Source organism: Miniopterus natalensis, chromosome 9, assembly GCF_054644295.1.
Source record: "Miniopterus natalensis isolate mMinNat1 chromosome 9, mMinNat1.hap1, whole genome shotgun sequence".
NCBI classification, from domain to species: Eukaryota; Metazoa; Chordata; class Mammalia; order Chiroptera; family Miniopteridae; genus Miniopterus; species Miniopterus natalensis.
In genome coordinates, this window is record NC_142089.1 from 13,777,913 (window position 1) to 13,803,585 (window position 25,673).

The 25,673-nt window shown below is 36.3% G+C and overlaps 1 protein-coding gene and 1 pseudogene across 2 annotated transcripts in view; both read left to right on the forward strand.

Annotated features, from left to right (window-relative positions):
• The window catches only part of MACO1 (macoilin 1), a 54,411-nt gene that overhangs the window by 887 nt on the left and 27,851 nt on the right, over nucleotides 1–25,673 (forward strand). Inside the window, exons 1-6 of one of the 2 annotated variants that reach the window (XM_016219058.2) lie at nucleotides 12,486–12,526; nucleotides 14,126–14,267; nucleotides 15,711–15,837; nucleotides 19,418–19,541; nucleotides 21,490–21,668; nucleotides 23,329–23,830. In XM_016219058.2, coding sequence (XP_016074544.2) covers nucleotides 21,548–21,668; nucleotides 23,329–23,830 — 623 coding nt within the window. In that variant the 5' untranslated portion in view covers nucleotides 12,486–12,526; nucleotides 14,126–14,267; nucleotides 15,711–15,837; nucleotides 19,418–19,541; nucleotides 21,490–21,547. Of the gene's footprint in view, nucleotides 1–12,485; nucleotides 12,527–14,125; nucleotides 14,268–15,710; nucleotides 15,838–19,417; nucleotides 19,542–21,489; nucleotides 21,669–23,328; nucleotides 23,831–25,673 lie in introns of those variants that run through there. The other variant, XM_087820225.1, reaches the window with a different exon arrangement.
• LOC148092353 (U1 spliceosomal RNA) lies at nucleotides 20,296–20,442 on the forward strand (annotated as a pseudogene).

The window sequence follows — 25,673 nt, forward strand, 5'->3', positions numbered from 1 at the left end:
CTCTGAGGGGGGAGAAGGAGAACAGGTTCATGGGGCAACTTAGTGACAATCACTGTTTCTCTGAGCAGAATTTGCTTACGACTTACTTTCTGGTCCTTCTCAGAATGTTAATTCTAAATGGTACTTGCCTTGATAAAGAAATGATTCCAGTGGAGAAGTAATTAGTTTACAAAGGAGAGTGCTTAGCATGTAGATATGGGTTTAATTGAGTCCTCATGGTGTTTTACAATTGAGCTCTTTTTGGCTGTGGGACTTAGAGAAATACTCGAGGTAGCCGATGACACCCTAGTTGTCTTAGTATAACTGTACACCTTCCACATGCTGTTATTTACACGAATGGAATGATTGCTTTTCACAAGCAATTGACTGTTGTAAACATTGGGGGTTTTCTTTATTTCACGTTTAAAAGCATTAAGAAGTCAAAGTAAAAAGTTCTTGAATATATTCTTATGTAATGAGCCATAGATCATAGGGATAATTCATTCATTCAACAAATTTCTACACTATATGCTAGCCCTCTTGTAGCCAGTAAGAGTACAGTAGTGAGTAAAACCAAAATCCATGCTGAATCAATCAGATGTGACCGTTTAACTAAAACTGTAAAAAAAAAAAAAAAAATCATTTTTTCTATAGATTTAGTGAATGGAGGAACAGTCTCTTCAAGTTACACACCCTATAATTCTTGAATAACAAAATGGCTTTTTTCCCCTGGCTATTGAAAAAGATTTGAACAACTAAATATTAATAGTGACACAAGAATAGAAAAAGTATATAAAGCAGAGTTGGTAGACAAAGGACAACTGTAGCATTTGAATGGCTGTTATTTACAGTAACATTGGGAATCCCATATTGTTTACATGCCTTCTGTTGTATTTCAACTCCTTTTTGTATTTGAACAAATACGCCCAGTTTAGTACCTTCCCCATTGTAACCACTCAATCAATGTGAATCAATGTGAAGAAGTGAATTCATTGTCTAATGAACATTATTTTACTGATGACCTTTTGGAATTTCAATTCTTATATTGAAGAGTAATAGTAAATACCTAATGCAAGTGATTTAGAATTTTATGTGTATAATTTTAAGAAACCAACAATGCTTCAGCTTTCAAACTGTTTGCTTTCTCTGTTTGGCATTATTTAAATCAATTGTTAATAAAAGACCTAAATATATTCCTACATCGTATATCAAAGGAGTGTTTCATTACCTGTTTCTTAGTTTATATTATGGAGTATTGGGCTGAAGAACAAGATCATAGGTGATTTTCTTTTCCCAATTCTGTTTTTAAGAAGAGAGTTAGAAAATTTCTAATCATTTCTAAAGCAAACAGAATAAGTGAGTTAGTTATAAATTGTGATGTTTGAGGATTTGTGAATATCAAATTTCTATTGATCATCAAATTTAAGTCTACACTAAATTATTTTTCACACCGTCTATTGCCCATTTCGTTTCTCAACGTCTGGCCAATTTTGGTCTCAGAGCTTGCTTTCTTTTTATTTTTTTCTCTGAGGCTCTGTTGACAATTTTGACAACTGCCCACTGTTTCATAGCATAACCTTTCATGGACTTTTTATTTTTATGTTCTCAGTCTGTACAACTTTCTGAGCTTTGGCACAGCAAAGTGGCAGCTGTGGTGAAGAGAGCACTGAACTGCTGGCATCAGGAGACCTAGGTTCATTCTCAAAATCCCACTTTGGACAGGCAGGGCATCCACAACTTTGATCTCCAGTTCTCTCATCTGTCAAATTAGTTTTGAGGACTAAAGGAGATATGTACAGTTTGTGAAACTATAAATTCTAGCATGCTATAGAAATATTAGTTGCCGTGTTATCACGTGTTTGGCTTGTTCTTTGAGGAGGCAGGAAAGACTATAAGATTTGGTACAACTATAAACAAAAGTCGAGTGGTCAAAACAAGGTTCAGTTGCTACTTGGTTTTGTTGAAAAAAATCCTGTTGCTGATCTGCTTTTAATCATGGGCTTCAGTCCAACAACTTTGACTGAGGTGATTGTCAAATGATATCATTATTGTCAGTATAATGGCTGTGACAATTTTATTTCAGGGGCAAGGTAGAAGGAAAATGGATTTTAGACATTATATTAATGTTAGCTACATTTAGATATATGCCCATCATTTGAAAATTGAAATGTGTAGAAGTGTGTTATTCCAGTCAAGTTAGTAATCAAGAATGAGAGAAAGGAAACAGGAATGGTGATCATTTTCTTTTATATGATTAAGGGCTAAAATTCACTGTTATTAAAAAAAAAAAAATCTGAGACAGCACAGAGCCTCACACAGAGTAAGAATTCGGTGCTCAATAAATGTTGAGTGAGTGAATTGATTAATGAAGATAAGCTAATCCATTCCACTGGTTTAAAAACCTGCATAGTTCAAGAAATTATGGAGGGTTACAGGATAAGACAGATGGTTTAGATAGTTCCTTGTCTTCAAGGAGTTTAGTCTAGTAGGCCATAGTAATTTCTCTTAAGTTTGTGCAGTGATTTTGAGGTTCTAAAGAACTTTGAGCTCTGTTCAAATAAAAATATTTGTGCTGAATTAAATTTTAGTTTGCTATTTTAGTGGTTCACCTGATACATTAACAGCTTTATTTTTCCCTGTGCTATTTTATGATGAAGTAGACACTAAATGAGGGAATACTTTTCTAACTCAAATGAGATAGATGTGAAAGTACTTTGGGAATTATGAACAGAAGTTATTAATAAAGGAAAGTAAAATTATTAATTCTACTTAACTATTACAGTTCAGAGGTCCTCAAGTTTTATGGCAGTGATTCTCTCCCTGGGTCTGCCTTCACACATGCACCAGACACTCCCAACAGTCATATGTAATTGAAGTCATTATCCAGGTGAAGTGGGATTGGAGTGCTGTGTAGATTTTAAAAGCTTTAAGGGGATTCTGTGTGATTCACCCACCTTCCACCTTGCCATACTCCTCACTCCCTTCACCTGAAATTACTGACTTTATAACAGGAAGATGAGATAAGGTTTGGTAAGTAGAAGATGGAGACAGAAACATTCATGTTTAAAGCCCCTGTAGTTAAAATTGTTACTTAGTAAGCATAATAAGAATTTTAAGTAAGGCATGTGTTTTAAGCTTCAGAAACTATTTTATAGTTTTGTTACTGATGGTTGAAGAAAGCGCCTCTTCACTTGTGAATTTATGAGTACTTCCTGTCATCTCACTGGGTTGAGCGTGTAGCTTGTTTTCCGAAGCTTAGGCAGTGCAATACTGTACCTAACTTTTACATTTTTGTAGTGTAATGCTTTACAGCTAGGACTGAGGACTTCACTGGCATATATATCTTTTCCCATTTTTGTTTCAGAGAAGTTTTCTGGCCTTTAACTTTTTAAATGGTCAAAGTTTGCATCCTTCTCAGCTTCCTAATGTCCTTTTTCAGACCCTTGTCTGAATTATCTGGTCTCCAGAGACTTCCCTTTACTGCTTTTCCTGCCTCCTTCATGATGTTTCCTAAGCCTAGTTTTAGACTTCTTTGGGCTATGTTTATTAAAGCCACTGGAGGCTGGCATGACCCTTGGCTACCTTGATTTTACATGTGTTCTGCAACTGAAACCCCAGATACCAATGTTGCAACCTCACAGCCTAAAAGCATTTTGGTAACGTGGTAGGCTTTAACGTCAACAATGCTGGACCTGACGTAAAAGTGATAAATTGGGTTTTGTTTTAGAGGCATGTTGGTACAGTGGGGTAGGTACAGTGGAGAAATTGAAGTGTTTTCGCTAACCTTTCCAGCGAGGTGTTTAGCTAAACCCTTTTACTGTATTTGTAGTTTCTATGAAATACATTTAAACAGATCTGCTACACTGGAATTTTTTATTTAATGTTTGTTAGGAGTGTGTTATGTTAAAAGAAAAAGTACTTAAAAAAGAAAAAGTACTTTCCTCCAACTTTCATTTATGATTCTTCCTTTCTGAGCACTTTTGGCAGTTTAGTTTCATTAGATGTTTTGAAAATTCCTTTAAATTGCTGCTACCAGTTGAAGCTGGGAAAAGAGGGAACATGATCTATTTCAGATTATTTGCTTAAAGGCTTCCCTGTTTTATTGGTGATAGTCTTCTTTTTCTTCATATTGATTCCTTATGGCCTTTCTTGAACCTCACTAGATTTGTAGATTGATTTTAATGGTAGACAATAACTTAGTAATTCTTTTTATTTTCTTATTATATGTCTGTATATGGTAGACCCAATTCATATTCTATAAATACTTATATTTCCAGAGTTTTTTCTTTGGCCATTTCTCCCAGATCTCCCTACTGATACTAAAACCCTTTGGGGTTCTATAAGTGTGCTTGTTTGTTTTGTTTTGTTATGTCATTTTCTAGGCTGCCATCCAGGTGATACTTAAGGGCATGTAACAAGATATAACTTGTATAGTATATATCTTAGGGAATCTGGAGGGCCAGATAGAGATTATATCAACATAAAGGTAAGACCTCAAAGTGAAATACTGTAATTGGGTTACTTTTTTTTTTTTAATATATTTTTATTGATTTCAGAGAGAGGAAAGGAGGAGAGAGAGAGAGAGATAGAAACATCAGCAATGAGAGAGTCATTAATCGGCTGCCTCCTGCACACCCCCGACTGGGGATTGAGCCCCCAACCTGGGCATGTGCCCTGACTGGGAATCGAACCCTGATTGCCTGGAACCACTAAGCCACGCCCGGCTGGGCTAGGTTACTTTTCTTGATGAAATTTAGTGTGCTCTTCAAATATATTAAATACTTTATTTCCTAGGCTTACTAGATTTGGGTGTTCTTATTTTACTTGGATCATTTTCAAGGAACAGGCCTAGAAGAAAAAAAGTTGTCCGTTCAACAAGCTGCGTAAGTGCAATGGTACGTACCAACAGTAGAAATATGTATTTTTTGCTAGATTTTTTTTTCCCATCGTGGATTTCTTCAAATACCTAAGGAGTGATGATTTTCTCAAGGTCTCTCATCTTTAGGCATATGCATCCTGGTAATGGAAGCTTTCAAAACTATAATAAACTGAGTATATTCACTGAGGCTATATATCTTTACTTTGGCATTTAACCTAACTGACATCAAGTTGACCTCAACTCCTCAGCCTTCTGACATGCCTGTCATCCTGACTTTGAAGCCCTTTCATAGCCCTGGCCTTCGTTCCTTTTTATTTTTTTCTCCACTGCTCTTAAGTACGCTGCGCTCACGTTGAGTCATGAGGCTGTGACGTCAGAAGCAATTTCTCCTCACCCTGTCTCCTTTGTCGCCTTTTCTTTTTTCAGAGGTTTTGCATTTATGTGCAACTAGCCCACTTTAGGTGTATCCATAGATACCACCTATTCATTTGAGCAGTTTGGGATCTGTTTCCTACTCAGCACAGGGGAGGTGGCTAGAAATAATCTCACTCTCTTTTTGTTTGCATTTCAATAGCTTCGTGAAATGTACAGCCCTTAGTACCTAGCTCTGTTTTTAAGTTGTATTATTACTTTGTTCATTTTCAAAATATTTTTCAAAAACCAAATAAGCTGTTCAGTACTGACATCAGTACTTAGCCTGTCTTGTAGCAAGGACACTTGAACTCTAGCCAGAATGAGTACCATGTTCATGGTCACACAATAATTCCCGCCTCAGATGAGAGATATACAAAGCTGGAGTCTTCATTCTCTTACTTAGTTCCAGTAAGGGTATTTAAGGGTTTTAGCTTTGGTTTCACAGTGAGAAAACTGAAGTTACTGGAGGTTTGTTTAACTTTGATAGAGATCCATATCTGTCTAACCCCAAAGTCTGTCCTCTTTTTGTTTTACTGTCTTGCGCAGCTTCATCCTTTCTGAATGGTGTTTATGTGTAATAACTTATATGTTCCTCTCAAATTCACCACTACATACATGTAGTGAAAGATTGTTATCTTCATTTTCCAGGTGAAGCAGCAGGTACCAAGAATGTCTTGTGCAAGGCCGCTAACCTTTTCTCCTTCTCAAAATGAGAATCTCTCCTCTTTATTTTTTATTTTTCTCATTATTATCTCTTTAAAGAGGGTTGCCCTGGTGAAATGGTAAAACAAGCATAACACAAAGCATACTCCTTGGGGTAACAGGAGGCTCCTCAATGTCTGAGGCCTGGGAATGGGTTCCTCTATGATCCCCTCAAGGACTGGCTGGAGGTGTCCCTCAGGGGTGTTTCAAAGTGGCAGTCAGTCCCTTGTTACCCCTCCAGACCTCTCCTCTTTAAAAAATAAAATCAATATAGCCCTTAGTGATGTGGCTCAGTTGGTTGGAGCCTTGTCCTCTACACCAAAAGGTGGTGGGCTTGATTCCCAGTCATGGCACATACCAGGTTGTGGGTTCGATTCCTGGTTGGGGCACATGCAGGAGGCAGCTGATCAATGTTTCTCTCTCTCCCTCCTTCCTTCTGTTTAAAAATTAATAAAAATAAGTAAATAAAATAAAAATCAATATAGTCATGGCAACAATGCAAAATGTGTTCCCGGACCAGGATCTATCTATCCATCTGTCTGTGTATCTACCTACCTACCTACTAGTCTATCACTATAAAGGACATTAGTGAGATAATTACTGACATTTGAATAAAGTCTATAGATCACACAGTAGTACTATAGCAATGTTAATTTCCTGATATACTGATAATTGTGCTGTGGTTATATGAGACTATCCTTCTTTTCAAGAAATCTAGGAGTAAAGGGGCATTATGTCTGCAATTATTTTCAAATGGTTTAGGAAAAAAATATGTGCACATATATAAAGAGAGAATAATAACAAATTTGATAAAATGTTTTTATCATTTGTGAAATCTGAGTGAAAGATACTGGGAATTCTTTATATTATTTATGCAACTTTTCTCAGTCTAAAATTATTTCAAAATGAAGAGTTAAAAAAATAGAAGTAACATGTTTGTTACAAAAAAATTAAAACAGAGTAGTTCAGTTTGTTAGAGCATCATCCGATACACCAAGGTTGTCTGTTTGATGTCCAGCCCAGGCACATACAAGAAGCAACCAATGAGTGCATAAATAAGTGGAACAACAAATCCCTTTTTCCCCCTCCCCCCATCCCCTTTCCTCTCTCTCTAAAATCAACAAATAAAAAAAATTAAAGTGAATAATAAAAAGTATATGACAATGTATAAGTATAATGTAAAAACTTTAGTACTCCTATGTGAGATGTTCTTTATTTTATAATTTATAAGTATAGTTCCTCTTTTTCCATGGAAGCAAACATATATTTCTTAACAAAAATAGGATTCTGTTTTACATAAAAATTTCTTGGCATTTCTCCTTAAATTTATTTTTTTAATTTTTTTTAGCAGCAACATAGCATTTTATGTAGAATTCACTCTGTTCTTTGTGGTCTCCTACCTCCCATTTCTGTGCTCTTGCAGTAGTGCCCTCCAGCCTATTAGTTCCCCTGTTTCTCAGGTTTCTTTCCTATAAAATGGTAATAACTACCCTGCCTATTTCACAGTTGTAAGGATAAAATGAGATAATTAATATGAAAGCATTTGGAAAAGTTACAAGTGTGATGTAAGTGAAGGTGTGGTTAGGTATTGAAGATGTGAAGTGTAATACTTAATTCGTGTATGAAATGAATTTCTAATGTTGATACAACATTAACACAGGGTTTTTTTAGAGCCTGTGGGTTGTTTTCTTTCCTGATGTGCTGCTTAACCTCTCTCCATCCCAAACCCCATAGAGTTCACACTGGTGAAAGTGTTTTGAAGCAGAAATTCTAAAATTCTAAACTGTCCAGTTGCATTAGGTTATAGTACCTGTCCTTGGTATCTCTGTAGTATACATAATCTTAAAGCCTTTTTTAGTGATTTCCATTCTAGGTTTATTTTTCCTTTTATTTTTATAATTTTTAGGTTTATCTTTCCTTGTAAATTGAGCATATTTCACACTGATAGATTTGCCATTGCAGTGGCTGTGTGTGTGTGTGTGTGTATAACGTATGAGTTTATGTGTATGTACGTGCATGTGTGTAATTGACTCTAGAAAGGTTCTCTTTGCAGTCTGCCGGAGGCTTAGAATAGAAAGAGAGCCCAGCCCAGCTCAGAGGTTGAGCATCGACCTAGGATCCAGGAGATCACGGTTCGATTCCAGTCAGGGCACATACCCAAGTTGGGGGCTCGATCCCCAGCCGGGTGTGCAGGAGGCAGCCAATCTATGACCCTCTGATGTTTCTATCTCTCTCTCCCCCTCCCCCTTCCTCTCTCTGAAATCAATAAAGACATATTTTAAAAAAGAAAAGAGAAATATGGAATAGCTTAGGTCTTCTCAGTATGCTTCCTTGTTCTGGGTTTTACATGAGGATGTGGTTGCAGAATGCAGCACTAGTTTTAGTCCATTTTATCTTGAGGCTCATGCACAACTTTCTATAGTCCACAATTTTACTATAGTAGAAATTAAGACAGAAAAATGTAAAACAATTACTAGTTTATATAAAAATAACAATAATAAATCCATGAGGAGAATGATGTAGTTGTATATTTTTGCAGATTTCTTTAATGCCAGGCTTAATAGAAGATACTTCGAGGATCCCCACTGTAGTCAGGTAGGCCAACTGGAGTGATAGTTTGGCACCCAGAGCAAGGCTGATTAGATTCATTTCTTCCTAAAGAACAGTCAGAACAGATTGGGAGCAGGTGCTTGATAATCCTTCAGGCAGAAGCTGTATTTGTTATCTTTGTTGGTGTTGCGTTGTTAGGCACCCTTCCCAGTCACTCTTGCATCATCTCTCCCTCTACCTTCATTGTAAACGTCCTTTGATAAAAACCCTACCGTTGGTCCTAAACAGTCTTGTTCGTTGCAGATCATTTGTTCAACAAATACTTGTTAAGCTCCTACAGTGTGCAAGGTGCTGTGCTGGGCACTGAGGATAAAGCAGGGAACAAAATGGGCAGCTCCTCTGTTCTTGTGGACTTTACATTTAAACAGTTAATTACACAGAATATTATTATAATTTTGACTACATATTCTTATGGCACAGCATGCTGTGTGAGCATATGATGGGGTAACTATCTTTACTTTGATGTCAGGGAGGGCTTTGTTGAGGAAGTGATGTTTATGCCAGGTGCTGAAGGAGGAATAGTAATGGAAGTGTATCTCATGTAGGTTTAAGTTGTACTTGGGTAGGGATTTTGTCTGTGACTTAGAAAGAAATGTAGAAAAATGGAAGAATTAACCCTGAACAATTTGAATGTTCCCAGTTGAGGGAAGTACAGCTAACAGTGTGGAGATAAGTACTGATTATCCGAGTAGATCATTGTCTGCTTTCTGAGACATTGTGGAATTCAGTGGAAATTTCATGACAATGAGAAGTTTATACTACAAACCACTACCTCTCAAGTTTTAATTAATTAATTTAAATTTTATTTATTGCTTTGAGACAGAAAGAGAGACAGAGAAGGGGAGAGAGACATCGGTTTGTTGTTCTACTTATGTATTCACTGGCTGCTTTTTGTATGTGCCCTGACTGGAGATCCAACCCGCCACCTTGGCTTATCAGGACGACGCTCTAACCAACTGAACTACCCAGCCAGGGCCTCAAGTTTTAATGTATGTACAGATGGCCTAGGGAATCTGGTTAAAATACAGGCTTAGATGAAGTAGACCCAGGGTGCGCCCTGAAGTACTGCTTTTCTTAAAAGCTCACATATGGTGCTGATGCTGCTGTTTCATGGACCACACTTTGAGTAGCAAGACTGTAGTTACACATAACAAGACTTAAGTAGGAATACCGGCTGGATAAGAGGCTGGATGAATATTCTAGAGGTGATGTCTAATAGGGAGAGATATTGGATAACAGAAGACAAAGAAAGCAGTTTGGTGCAAGAAATATCGTGCTACCTATAGAAAGCTAAGAGCAATTCACAGTTACTATTACAGAGGACAGGAAAGCTAGGGATTGAGACAGATGGCCACTAGCACAGCCAGTGAAATATTCCACAGAGTCATTTCTGTGGTGAGGACCAAGTGAACTAAATGATCATTAGTCTGTCTAGGGAAAAGGTCAGGTATCTGAGGATTGATGGCCACCCTGTGGTAATTATGCGGACTCCAGAAAATAATCTAAGTGACAAGCAGCTAAAGTCTTTAATTCTAGAGAGGAAGATGCACTTTACTTGGAAAAAGAAGAACATTGAATACTACTTTTCATTATTCATAGATGATTCATCCATAGATGGAGGTTACTGTTAAATAAATTCAGGTTAAAAAAAAATTGTTGCAAATGGCAAAGGTAGAAATAGAATAGAGAAAAAGGAAATCTTATAGTTAATATCTACTTTGAAGGAATTACCACCATTAAACCTATTAATTTTGCACATCTCTTTATTTCACTGGCACCCAAAATAGAAGCTTATAAGACCATCAAAAGATATTACTGGTCTGCCCTTGTTTCATATATTATGGAAAATATTTTTGTTAAAGTTATGCTTTTAAGTTTTTTTCAAGATGTTTTATAGTTCTTAATAAATTTATTTGGATCAGAGAATTAAAGTAACATCAAGTGAGCATATCATATTATGAACTATATAAAATATTTTATATTTAATCACATTTTCTTCATTGTTTAAAAGAAATACTTTGGAATGCTATAATAGTTTAAAACCCGGTCTCCTCCTTTAGAAGGTCATTTCTTTGGATCTGGCAAAATCAAATGACCTTCAGTACATTTAAAGAAAGAAATTAGCCCTGGCTGGTATGGCTCACTTGGTTGAGTGTCCTCCCGCCCACCAAAAGGTCGCTGGTTCAATTCTTGGTCAGGACACATACCGAGGTTGCAGGGTCCATCCCTGGGAGGCAACCGATCCAATGTTTCTCTTTCTCCCCCCCCCTTCGTCTCTCTCTAAAATCAATAAAAACCTATATTTTTTTAAAAAGGAATTAGGGTTTCTATAGTGATGAGTAGTCATTTTAGGTTACTTGTCTTTTAACTTTCGTATATTAACCAATAGAAGGACAATAGGCATAATTTACTGATAAAGAGGGCTAAGAGAATACTGAGTCAGACAACTGTCATTAATTTTTTAAAACCCTATAAGACTGAATTAATAGAATTCAAGACTCATCCTAGAATAAAATCAACTTTGTTAATTAGATTGCCTCTTGATTTTTAGATGCAGGCCCACCTAAAAGGGGAGACTGAGGAAAGATGAGGATATGGCATATGTTTGTAAAAAATCAAATTTCCTTCTAAACTGTGACTTAGTAAGAACTTGGTGTCAAGGAACATGAAAAGTGTGTGAGTTGTTTGAAAAGAAATGAAATATGTAAAAGGGAATAATTGAAAGTTACAGAATTGAAAAAGAGCAGTCATTATAACAAAGATGATCATTTTTGTATTGCCTTAGGTTTTAATGATTGAGTAATTTAAAAAGTGTTCAACAGGCTGCCATCCTGTGGATAATGCTGTCTAAATAGTGACGTTCAGTGTTGCCGGTTAGACTGGGATCTGCCATGCCTTTGGAGCATTTGGAGCAGAGAACAGTTGGTAGTAGTACTCTACCTTTTCTACCTGGGGAATGGTATGACTAGAGACATGATGAGGTACAGATACATTCCAGAGGCAGCCCCATGGGAAAAAGGATTCATCAGAGAAGTAAATATATTTTCATGCTATTTCTTAAATCCCTTAAAAACATGGATGAAGGGCTATTATTTCTTCTTTAAAACCTAGAAGTAATTCTAGAAACAAGGAAAACAGTCCTTTTAGTTTTAAAGCTAAGTGGCTTGGCAATCTAGTTGCAAACAGTATTTGTACTCCTGAATGCCTGCATGACTCAGTTGTTCCTTCTAGCAAAATATGTCTTGCTTTCCATTGGACCAGTGTTGGGATTTAATGAATGAGAACGAGGGCCCTCTCCTTGTCTGGCTAAAATGACTCTAGTGAAATGAAACTAAAGGGTAGGATTTAGGATTCAAGCCTTTGTTCTTCTGGTTTGCCTTGGGTTCCTCTGTTCTCCAGTAAACCTCTTTATATATATATGTGTGTGTGTGTGTGTGTATGTGTGTATATATATATATGTATGTATGTATATGTGTGTGTGTGTATATATATACACACATACATATATATATGTATATCTTTATTGATTTCAGAGAGAGGAAGGGAGAGGGAGAGAGAGAGATGGAAACATCAATGATGAGAGAGTCATTGATTGGCTGCCTCGTGCAGGCCCCCGAATAGGGATTGAGCCTGCAACCCGGGCATGTGCCCTGACCAGGGATCGAACCTCGATCTCCTGGATCCTAGGTCAATGCTCAACCTCTGAGCTACTACCAGCTGGGGTCCAGTAAACCTCTTAATTGAAACTTACTATCAAGCCCAAAGAGTTCTGCCAAGAATTAGTATTAGAACTTGACCTTAGTTGCAAATTATGTATATCATTATGACACTGTATCATTGAGGGTCATATGGTCTGTTCTTGACATCTTTTCCTATGTAGTTTCAGAGGGCACAGAAAGAGTCCTCAGTGCTGGATCCTGTTTTTGTTGTTTCCTCCCCCAGGTATATCAGTCTTTTTGTATCTTATGTTATTTCAAAATTATTTATTAAAAGGCTTGATTTTGTTGTTGCTGTTATATATTCAGACAGCTAATTTAACCACATCATTATTGGAATATTTGTACTTCAAAACACTATGCAAGGCTCTAGCCCACGTCAAAGTGAATTATATTTCCAATCTGTATATTTTTGAAAACTTTTTTTTAAAATCCTCACCCGAGAATATGTTTTTACTGATTTTTAGAGAGAAAGGAAGGGAGACAGAGCTTGAGAGAGAGAAACATTGATGTGAGAGAAACATTGATAAGTTGCCTCTCGTATACGCCCTGACTGGGGATTGAACCCGTAACCTAGGTATGTGCCCTGACTGGGAATTGAACCTGCAACCTTTTGGTGTACGGGATGACACTCCAACCCACTGAGCCCCTTGGCGAGGGCTAGAAAACCTTTTTTAAAAAAAAAACAAACCCTAGCCCAGCCAGGCATGGCTCAGTGGTTGAGCATCGACCTAGGATCCAGGAGATCATGGTTGGTCAGGGCACATGCACGGGTTGTGGGCTTGATCCCCAGTTGGGGGGGTGCAGGAGGCAGCTGATCAATTACGACTCTCTCATCATTGATGTTTATCTCTCTCTCTCTCTCTCCTCTCCCTTCCTCTCTCTGGAATCAATAAAGATATATTTAAAAACACACACACCTAAATGTAACATGCTCTAGAATTGGGTTAAGGACATAGAATTTTAAGGGCTTATTAGTGGGTAGAATCTGAAAGCTTCTCTATTAACTATTATACAGTTAATGAACTGGAAGAATGGATTTTTAGATTATATGAAAAATATATTTTTTAATCCATGCCCTTACCTTGTTTTGAGCTCTGCAATGGTTAGATATGTATTCTGACTGGCTTATCAAAGTGTGTTTCTACTTAACATAAGTCCAGAGGGAACTGGGAGCACACATTTACAGAGCAAGGCTGGGACACTTTAGGGTTTTTTCTTCAATGTATATTTTTTGTGCCCTCACAGCCCTTAGTGTTGGCATCTGCCCCCTAAGTTGGTTTCTGGCTATTTTGGAAAGTCATTTGTTTTTAATTTAGTTAATGCAGATAAAAACTACATAGAGAGGCAAGAGGAGGAAGGCGGGGAAAAGACAGAATTCTTCAAGCATGTAGGGGTGTGCCTCAGAAATACCAGACTTCCAGCAGGTGCAGAGGGGTAGGGAGGGAAACAGCAAATTTGAAGCCTTTTAGCCATGACATCTTCTGATGAAGAATAGCTTGAAAGCTGTAATTTTGAGAGTGCTGCAGTATTAAGTCAGACATAGCACATTTTAAAATAGTGGTGAGATTTACTTTTTCCTCGTCTCAAATGAAATTAAGCATAATGTGGTCATCTTATTTTGGTAGGTGTGTGTCCCAGAATGAACATCATAGCTTTGAAAATTTAGGTGGGCTATGGCAGCATCTCTTTTTGTCCTTTATCTCCATTGCTTTCATGGTATATGATGGTATTTTTTGTCTCTTTTAAGCAAAACAGTGCATTTTTCTCTTTCTAGTTCTTCACAAATGACCTTGAATTAATTTTTAATTTTTGTATTTTGCAGTACATTTTTATACCTGAAATTTCTGGTAGTGTGGGCACTTGTCCTCCTGGCAGATTTTGTCCTGGAGTTCAGATTTGAATACCTGTGGCCCTTTTGGCTTTTCATCAGAAGCGTCTATGATTCCTTCAGATACCAGGGACTGGTATGTTATTAATACATGTTCTTCAAGTATAATGAATTTAATAACCCTTCTAAGAAAATCTTTAGTAACTGTAATGAAACGGTTTAAAGTAGATTTTATTAGTAATACTTAGGGGGGACTGTATTGAGCTAAATAGGGTCTATGAACTGAAACTGGCCTCTAAGGCTATTTTTGTCTCCACCCATTGATCAAATCATAATCCCTCCTCCTCTATCATTGCAGTGAAAAGAGTTGGGGTGGGGCGACTTCTGGGGGGAGACAAAGTAGTGGAGGAAGAATAGTTGCCCACTTCTGCTCTGAAATATTTCTGCAGCCCCTATCACTGCATTCATGATGGGCTTAGAGTTAGAGCAGTGCTTCCCAAACTTTTTGGTTTCAAAACCTGTTTACATTCTTAAAAATTATTGAGGACTCCAGAGATTTTATTTATGTGGGTTACATCTATCCATATTTACTCTATTAGAAATTAAGACAAAAACTTAAATATATATTAATTCACTTACAAAAACAATAACAAACTCATTAACTATTAATACAAATTATATTTTAAAAATGAAAAATAAATACATCTTTCAAAACAAAACAAAATGGAAGATTGACTACAATTTTGCAAATTTATATAATGTCTAGCTTAATAGAAGACAGCTGGATTTTTACATTTGCTTCTGAACTCAATTGACTACAATATCATATACCATGTAGCTTCTGGAAAACATCACCATACTCCTGAGTGAATGAGTGTGGATAAGGCAGATAATATCGTAGTATTGTTACTAAAATAGTTTTGACCTGGAAGACTTGCTGAAAGGATCTCAAAGTCCCCTAGAGATATCCAGACCATGTGTTGAGAACTATTGGTTTAGAGCAAGGGCACAGGCCTTGTAGTTCTGTTGTGTTCCATAGCCACATCTGAAACTTGTAACTCTTCTACCTGGGCCTGGTGCTTTGGTCAGAACAAACCCTTGCCTTGAAGAGATGGTTTTGAACTCATGTTCCATTGGTAATAGGTAGAGATGAGTCCTGAGGAAAGCTGCATTATTAAAATAATTAACGTCAGCATAATTCTTATTACTAGTATGGTTTATGTGTGCTCCAGCAGCCTACCTTTTAAGAATGAGGCTCTTTAGGAATGTATTATGTAAAATTCTAGTTCTTTTAGGTAACCCACCTGTGGAGTCCAAGTGAACTCACTGTGAACCAACCTCAATTTGTTCTGGCCCAGTTCTTCATGATTTGAGGCCATAAACAGGATTACTCTTTAATATTAAATTAACTGCTATTTTTTATATGGTTGGTTTTAAATGTTTAAAATTTTCTGGTACAACTTGTTCTATAGTTATTGCATGGCAGTTTCAGAGATTTTGTCTAACATGTTTTTAATAATCTCTGTTTGAAAATAAGTTCTAAGATGTGTTTCTTATTTTGTTTTGTTTTTCCCTTTAGGCCTTCTCAGTGTTTTTTGTTTGTGTAGCATTCACGTCAAATATCATATGTCTGCTGTTCATCCCCATACAATGGCTTTTTTTTGCTGCTAGCACATATGTATGGGTTCAGTACGTATGGCACACAGGTAAGTCTTAATGGTTTCTTAGATGGACAGAAATCTTAGATTCAAACTTGTTAAATGTGGTGATTAACCTTTGAATAAATTTTTTGGAATTCAGTATAATGTGGACATTTTAAAGTTGTCTTTTCCTTAAAGATTTTAATATACCTTTAAAATATATTTTATCTTTTTTTTCATTATTGAATCAAAAGTTTAAGTCTATATGATTTGATAGCTCAATTGTTACTGCTCTCATCATCATTTTTTTAAAAGTTGAAGGGATTTCTATTTAGGTAGACTTGAAGACAGCCATGTGCCAAATAGGAAAAATGTTCTGGGAGTTTCAGCATTGAAAGGAAGTCAGAGGTCATTTAGTCGAAGCCTTATTTGGTACAGCATCCCTTGCACATGGTATTTAATCTCTGATTGAAAACCTACAGTGACAAGGAACTTACTACTGTTGTTTTTGGGCAGCTGCAATAGAAAGTTCTTTCTCATACTGAGCCAGAATTTTCTTCCTTACACTTTTGACCCAGTAGGTCTTGACTGTTTTTGGACTCGCTGAGCTCTTAGAGGATATAAAAAGGCTTTCCGCAGAAAAAATATATGGGAATATACAAAACTGTTCCTTAAAATTTCAGGGGGCCTACAGGTCATCCCTCAAGGCCAAATATTGGACCGCCCTGCATTAGAGCCATACTGAATGAGTGTAACCATCCACATTAATATTTCCAATTAATAATTAAAGAGTTAAAGACACTGTCATATCTTCTCAAGTCTTTTCTGTAGGCAGAACATCTCTGGTTTCATCAGCTTTTCCTTGTGTGTTATTTTAAGCACTTTGCCATCCCAATCTCCCTAGTTCTTAGTGGTTCTTTTAACCAAAATTTACTATTTCAGATATGTTCTGACTTCAGTGGAGTTACACAGTTACCTCCCTTCTTCTTAGAGCTATACTGCTATTTCAAATTAAGATGAGATGTTTTGACAGCTCTACTCCACTTCGGATGCACAGGCATGTGAGGATTGGCTCTCAGATCATTTAACTTGTCTGCAAAGCTGCATGAAACTTGATTCTTAGTCCCAACTGCAACCTGTAGGATTTTGACCCCTTAGGGAGCACTAATAAAAGCTCTCTGGACCAGCATTTATCTTCTTAAATGTGCCGAGAGCTTGGTGTTGGCCCATGTAGAATTCAGCTGTTATTTAAAGTATCCACTGTGAGCATGGTTTTCTCCATCTCCATCTTTACCACTTTCATATATGACTTGATTTGTAAGCTAGCATGATTGTTTCTTAGTGTGCTTTCCTTTAAAGAGATTTTTCTGCACACCAGTTTTTACTTGTATTTCCTTGTCTTAGGCCTCAGTTTCAAGTGAGTTACCATTTACAGTAGTCATTCTCTCTAGGTGTCAGCTTCTCCTTTGTCATATGAAAATGCAGTAATCTAGATAATGTTTAAGGGAGCCTTCCATCTCAGATAATCTGTGAGCTACAATGATTTCCTAAATTACTTTAATGTCTCAGTAGTTGAGAAAAAACTACTCATATAGCTATTAATAGAATCTACTGGGAACAAGTTCAGTGGGTGACCCACAGGGCAGCAATGAAGCTAATGTCATAAATGATACTGACCTCTCTTTAACCCTAGGCTTAGAAATGTATGTTGGAATAGCTAAGCTGTGAAGTATGTTTTAATTAGGGATGATTAGTACTCAAACAAACAAAACAAACTTTGTGTTCTTATTGGGCCTGACAGATATGAGTGTAATTTGTATAACTTGGGATTCATTTTTCTTCCAGCTGTTAAAATTTAAAATTCTTTCTTAAGAATATTAGGAATGGTTGATGAAATTATATATTGCCACAAAAGAATGATAATATTATATTAAACTTTTTTCCCCTTGCTGTTAAGAGGGAAAATATAGTATACAAAGCTATATGTGTGACATGACTATTGTACTTGTTCAAAAACATTTTCAACATTGTTTCATTTTATTATTTGATAGGTTTAGAAATACAGGTATTCCGTCCAAATTTTTCTATTTTTTTCTGTAATGTGCTTATGTTTATGATAACTTTAGAAATTAATATAGGGAGTAGGGAATATACATTTTTAAAAATGCATTTTGAAATGAATTTGAAGATGCATTATCCTAAAGGTTGCTGTTTGTCTTCCTACATTGTAAAATACCTTTTCTTGTATATTAAATCTATAAGAATGCTTGAATCCATTAGCTACCTTCACAAAGCTTGGAGTGTCTTCCTCTTTACGGACTAGGTCTAAGGGGACTTTAGGTTTATTCTCCTGGAAGTAGACTCAGTATTATCTCTGGAAACTTGGGCTCAATTTGTATAAGCTCTGGGCCTCACTTTACTCTTCAGTAAAATAAGGAAGTTGGACTAAATGATCTTTCTAGTTCCAAAATTCTATGATTTTTTTCTTTGTTTCATCCTGAAGATCCTTAGCAAAAAGCCCGTTAGTCCTTCGGGTCACTAATTTTCCCCTCTTAGCCTATCTTTTGTAACTTGCTTGCCTTATACAGTCTCAAAGGAACTCTTTCCACAGTTATTGGACCTCATGCCTATGTGGTCCATCTTTATAAAAAGGTGGCCCTAGCCTGCAGTGTGATTCTAAACCAATGAAAATAGTCCCTTATTCGCATCTTATTTATTCTGTTGCAAGCTGCTTTTTCCTCCCTTGGAAATTTGTTTTAATTACAAAGGGAATATGAGCTTGTAGTTAAGAAAAATTTTTGAATAGTACTTAAATGTCAAAAATATTTCTTTGTGTTGTAACTCATTCGTACTTAATAATTATTTCTTTATGTATCACTTCATATTAGTACAGTTCTTCATTCTTTTGAAAACTGCATCATGTTTTATTATATAGATTAACCAAAATTAAACAGTTCCCTATTGATAGACATTTAAGTTCTATATTTTTACTAATGCAAATAATAATACAGTGCATATTGTTATACATTTCTCTCAGGGCTCTTTTATATTTCTATAGGGTAGATTTCTGGAATTGGAATTTCTAGGTCAGAGGTATAAGTATCTTAAATTTAATTAAGCTGCCAAATTGCCTTCTAAAATATTTGCCTCAATTTATATTATTGCCAGTATGAGAACGAATCCTTTCCCGTACCCACCCTCCCTATACTATTACATGTCTTTTTAAGTTGTGCTTATCTGATAGGTTAAAAAAATGGAATCTCAGTTTTAAAGTTTGTATCTCCCTAATCAGTAGTGAAGTTGAGCATCTTTTTATATGCTTTTAGCTATCTCTATATTTTCTTTTATGACTTGTATTCATTGCCTTTCTGTTGATTTATAGGAGCTCTTTGTATGCTAGGGCTATAACTCCTTTGTTTTACATGTATTATAAATATTTTCTGCCAGAATGTTTGCCTTTTATTTCTGCCTGTGATTCCATAGCATCTTTTGTCATATAAAAGCCTTCAGTTTGGGTTAAATTGCTTTTTAATTGGCTTGAAAGTCTTAATGAAAGTAACTGTAGTTGAACCAGTCTTTCAAACAACCCATCTGTTCTGTTAGTTAATGTATCGCTGATGCTTGTCTCTCTGCTGCTTTCCCACAGAAAGAGGAGTGTGTTTGCCCACAGTGTCCCTCTGGATACTCTTTGTTTATATTGAAGCAGCAATTAGATTTAAAGATCTCAAAAATTTTCATGTAGACCTTTGTCGTCCATTTGCTGCTCACTGGTAAGTAGTATGTATGTTCTTAATTTATAATTCAATTCAGTGTTTTAATGTAAATGGTAAGTTCAATTGTAAATTTTTTCTTAGAGATTTTATCTGAACCCAGAAAACCATATATCATGGCAAAGAGCATGAGCAGACGAGTGTTTGAATTCCAGCTCTGTCCTCTAACAGCTTTGTTGCCTTGAACATGTCCCTGTCTCTGAGCCTTAGTTCTCTTACCTGTATATTGGGGACTTGTCTCATGGGGTCATGGGAAAGATGAAATCAAGTGATATATGTAAAGTGTTTAATTTAATGCCAAGTACATAGTTAGCTGTCTGATAAATGTTATCTCTTTTTATTATAATCAGATATTGATTCTAAAAAGTCTTGATGAAATATATGGCTATTTCATAAAGCTTAAATGAACTTAACATTTTCGTAGCTGATTTACAAAAGCAAGATATTAATAATATTTAAAGGAATGTTATTTTTCGTTATGAAATATAAATGAATATTAATATATTTTATTCATGTAACTTTAACCATGATACTTTTTTTAAAACAAGCTTGATTCTTGTTTATATCTATTTTGGAAATCACCACTTAATGTGCGTTTCTTTTAAACACCAATTTTTATAGTATTTATGGCAGAAACTAAAATAAAAAGGAATCAGCTGAAAAAAATAGTTTCCAATATTTTAAAGTCTTTTCACAAGTAAGTGAATTAAATAAACCTGGCCAATAAAACTTGTCACTTAAATTTGTAGTGAGAATACTTACCTGACAGGGGAGAAACTATGATCATGAAAGTGGTTTTCCCAGGGTGAGGTTTATCCATTGCATTCCAGATGTGCTGACCCCAGAGAAACTTGACTGCTTAATTTGTGGTAGTGGGGCACTGCATTTGTGCTCTCCCCTGGGGGAAAAAAAAAATTGTAGTGAGGTCACTTTTAGACTAATTATGACTGATAAGTTTGTTTTTTTTAAAAAATATATCTTTATTGATTTCAGAGAGAGGAAGGGAGAGGGAGAGAGAGATAGAAACATCAATTGATGGCTACTTCCTGCAAGCCCCCGACTGGGGATCTAGCCCACAACCCGGGCATGTGCCCTGACCGGGAATCGGTCGATGCTCAACTCCTGAGCCATGCTCGGCCGGGCATGACTGATGTTTTTAAATTAATGAAGTATAATGTGAGTTTTGACAGTGTTTGCAGAGGCTTTGAAACAGACTGATGAGTTGAATAAAAATATTTCAACTTTTTAATCCCAGAGATTAGAGTTGTAAGTACAGCTGGTTTAATTTGATGTCACAAACCAAATGTTGGCACTGATAATTTCAGATACTTATTTAAATGATAGACTGTTTATGAACTAATTTTCCAGGAATAGCTGGAGATAGTACCCCTCAGGCAGCAAGAAGATTAAATTAGTCACTTGAATTTGACCCTGTCTTCTGGTATTAAAAACCACATTATATAATGTTTACTTAATTTTACATACAGCTTCTTCAGCAAGCCCTCCCCCAGTCATTTTGATTTTTTAACACTTATAATGTTTACTTATGACCACTTATAAAATCTCTACCCTGTTAGATCTTAAAAGCATACCGATGCCCAAATTCTAATAATGCACAAGGCAGTTAGTTCAATGTTAATTAACAACATTAACCACTATACCCAGTAATCACTGTGGTAACTTCTTGAGTTAGTTTGAAGAACACCAGAGTCTGGTGGGCAGCCTCTTATAGTCTAACGGTCCCACTGTTCCCTCGGGGTTTGTTCCATGTGCCAGCTGCTGCTGATTTCCATAGCAGACATCACATTTATTTATGTGTTTACTGAATGCTCAACTATGATCATCTAGAGTTTATTTCTTAATTTCAGCCATTGGTGTCCTCTTGTGCTTGATGCACATGTTTTTTTGTTTTTAACTTGCAATCATTGCTGAATTGTCTTCTTTCTAGTATTGGATACCCTGTGGTGACTTTGGGCTTTGGCTTCAAGAGTTATGTAAGCTACAAAATGCGGTTAAGGAAGCAAAAGGAAGTACAAAAAGAGAACGAATTTTACATGCAGCTTCTTCAACAAGCCCTTCCTCCAGAGCAACAGATGCTACAGAAGCAAGACAAAGAGTCTGAGGAAGGTAGGTCTTTACCCTAACGCTATTGGCTCAATAGGTTAGTCATTATTATATTTGTCAGTACAAATTCTTTTTTTTTTTTTTTAAAGTTGCTAGAACTTTGGAAGATTACCAAGGATTTCCTATTATCTGGTATTCCTCTTTAGGGCCATATCTTTGTTTGGTCATGAAATAGTGTGGGTGATGTTTTCTACCTAGCATCTGAAGACCATGTACCTTTAAATATGTTTATTTTTTTATTTTTAAATATTTTATTTTTGTAGCTTAATATTTTAGTATTTTATTTGTTGTAAGTATTTTAAAATATTTATTCTCAGTAGCAAAATAGTATGTATAATTGTGTGAGTTTGTAACTGATGCGAGACAAGAATCAAAGTATAAGATAGAGAAGTAGACAAAATTGTTTTGTAAGTCAGAATTTTTTTTTTTTTTTTTTAAATATGTCTTTATTGATTTCAGAGAGAGGAAAGGAGAGGGGGAGAGAGAGAGAAACATCAATGATAAGAAAGTCATTGATCGGCTGCCTCCTGCATGCCCCCGACTGGGGATCAAGCCCGCAACCTTGGCATGTGCCCTGACTGGGAATCGAACCCCGATCACCTGGATCCTAGGTCGACGCTCAACTGCTGAGCCACGCCTGGCCAGGCAGAATTTTTCTGAATAGAGTAAGGATGGATCGGTCCTGTTTTAAATGGTTCATAAAATGCAATGTGGGACTTAAACTGAACCTTTTCTATAAGGACCTCTCTAATGAGCATATTATCAATTCAGTAGATGTATTTACAGTAGTGCCAGCTTTCTTTGGTTTGAGAATTGGAAGTCTGGGATCATATTTTCAGGTGATATATGCCAAATCTTATTCTCTGGGGTGCTGCAAAAATGTCTCTTCAAGTTGGCTTTGCCAAATTGGGATGTATAGACCTGATAAAGGGAATTTTTTACAAGAGATCTAGTAAATGATACAGACTTCTATTACTTCAAAGCTAGAGTCAAGAAAAAATGTAGATGCCCTGGATTCTAAAGTCACACTTCTTTTGTTTCATTTAATCTCTTTCTTTTTTTTTTTTAAATATATCTTTATTGATTTCAGAGAGAGGAAGGGAGAGAGAGAGAGAGAGATAGAAATACCAATGTTGAGTCATTGGCGGCAGCCCGCAACCCAGGCATGTGCCCTGACTGGGAATCAAACCCCGATCTCCTGGATCCTAGGTCAATGCTCAACTGCTGAGCCACGCCCGGCTGGGCTAATCTCTTTCTTTTCAATAAAATTATTGTTTGTTTAATCCAAGCATCTTTTAAAATATGGCCTTTTAAGAGTATGATCTGCCTGTGTCCTCTCACTCCAGTGGTAGCCAAGTTTGATTTGACTACAGTATGACTCAATATAAAATCCTCGTCTTATTTTTGAGGCAAAACTTGTGGTTTGGTGTTTATAAATGATGGCAGTTTTCTAAATGTTTAGCTTCTCAAATTTATTTTGATTTAATTCTAGAAATTAGCATGATGTAGTGTAGTTGCTGCTTCTGCATGAGTTTGCAGATTAATGTAGTAGGTTTCTGAGTGTAGATATTGCAGCTGGTTGAATCAGTCTATTCTGTGTTTTTATACAGCTAAATATTCCACTGTGGGTTTTTTGTTTGTTGGTTTGTTTTTGGCATTGTAGCAGCCAAAGGATTACCTGACATGGATTCCTCGATCCTTATACACCACAACGGAGGTATCCCAGCCAACAAAAAGCTCTCTACAGCTTTGCCAGAGATAGAGTACCGGGAAAAAGGGAAAGAAAAGGACAGGGACGCCAGAAAACACAACCTCGGGATCAACAACAACAACATTCTACAGCCTGTAGACTCTAAAATACAAGAAATTGAGTATATGGAAAACCATATCAATAGTAAAAGATTAAATAATGATCTTGTGGGAAGTACAGAAAACCTCTTGAAAGAGGACTCATGCACTGCTTCCTCAAAAAATTACAAAAATGCCAGTGGAGTTGTCAACTCCTCACCACGAAGTCACAGCGCCACAAATGGGAGCATTCCTTCTTCATCGAGTAAAAATGAAAAGAAGCAGAAATGCAGTAGCAAGAGCCCAAGTACGCACAAAGACTTGATGGAAAACTGTATTCCTAATAACCAGCTAAGCAAACCAGATGCACTGGTAAGGTAAGTGCGCCTGCTGTGTCCCTACCAACACTTTCCAGTAAACTTCACTTAGGTCTTGAGAAGCAGATGCCTCCATATGGGCCTGTGGGAATTGTTCGGGATCAGATACTGTGACTATAAACTCTGTGGCATTTGACATTTTAGTGTTTATTTCACAAGGGTTTGTGGGCTTCCCAGTACCACTGTCCTGAAGCATTGATTCCAGCTCTTTCCAGTGTCCTGAGTAAGAAGTGACAGTGATTACTTCCCACATTTGACAGATTTACATGTAACTTGATTTTCTGGTGCTAGGGGGAAGCTGTCGCTAGTCTTTGTCTTTTTTGCATATTCAAAGCTCTTGTGGCACAGACACAAGAAGAAGAGTGTGTGTCCTGTTGATGCAAATCTCTTTGTCAGATACCAAAAGGGGTAGTGAAAAATGTCCTTACCACCTTGTGCTTGATTTTGTTTTTCTACTTAAAATGCAAATTATCCCCCAAATAACTCTGGGAAAGTTAGGTTTGAAAAGTAATCCCTTTCTAAAAGTTCCATAGGTAAATACAATGTTAGACGTGGGCTTTAATCAGAAATGTTTCTTTTTTCATCTTTAATTAAAATAATGTTGTATTACCTTGATTGGCTCAGACTTAATTTTGCTATATTTTATATTTTTGTGTATTCTGTAAAATACCCATTTTCCTTTTACCTCATATCTTTCCATTTGGAAACCAAGATCTGAACTGAAGCTTTTTAAAATATGTAACTCAAGAGGGCAATTGTAACTCCCTCCACAAAGTTATCTTATATTCCTCTTCCTTTGGCTTAAGAGCAGACAGTGTGTTCTAGGAGGGAAGGTTTCCAGTGTTATAACTTATATAAACTAGATTAATAATTTGTTTTAATTTTCTGATTGGTAGCTAGATTAAGAGAAATATATTTGGGTTCTACTCCTAAAGGCTCTTGAAATTTTATAGCCCTGGCCACTTTTGGAAGCATCCCCTCTAGTTGCTGATGCCAGGCTGGTACCCACATCTGTTTGTTAGGACATTCTGCCCATCATGTCCGCAGAGAAAGCACTCAACAGAGAACCCTCCTCTAGATGCCCATGAGAGTTGATCTTTTATTTCAACTATCCCACAAACTTACTATATGCTATAAATAAAAACTTTTTATATCTTTTTGATGCCTGTCACAAGCTTTTTTATATCCCTTCTCCTATACAATTTAAATAATAGCAGTGAACTCAAAACAATTTTCCTCTGTTGGGTATTGCAGAGAGAGCAGTCAAGGCTCAGTCTTATGACACCATCTCACTTGGGCCCCAGTTGTGGTTGTTGATTGACTCTACTGCCTGATCTGCCTTCAGTAAAGAAGTTCAAGGACTCACTCAGATGGCCAGTCTTCCAGTATGTGGTGGGTCCAGTGCCCCCGTGCCTCTTCCTATGGTCACTAATGTGATGTGCCTGATTTGAAGGGTCCCAGAGTATTACTCTGTTTTAGGGAATACCTTCTCTTAAATACACAGATAGAAAATATTATATTTAAATATAAAACTAATATTTATAATATTAATTTTATAAACTTCCATGGGATTATTTTCAACTTTTAATGTAATATAAAAAATGAGATGATCTAAATATCCAACAGCAGGGGAGAAATTTAAATAAATTATGGTTCATCCATTTGATAGACTTTTAACACAGACATTACAAAATTATATTTTTGAGTTATATTAAAAAATATAGGGAAGTGTTGATGACAATAGTTTATAAAGAAAGGTAGAAAGCAATATTAAAAACATTAAAAAATATATACATAGAAAAAGGATTTGAAGGGAAACAAACCAAAATGATAACAGTAGTTA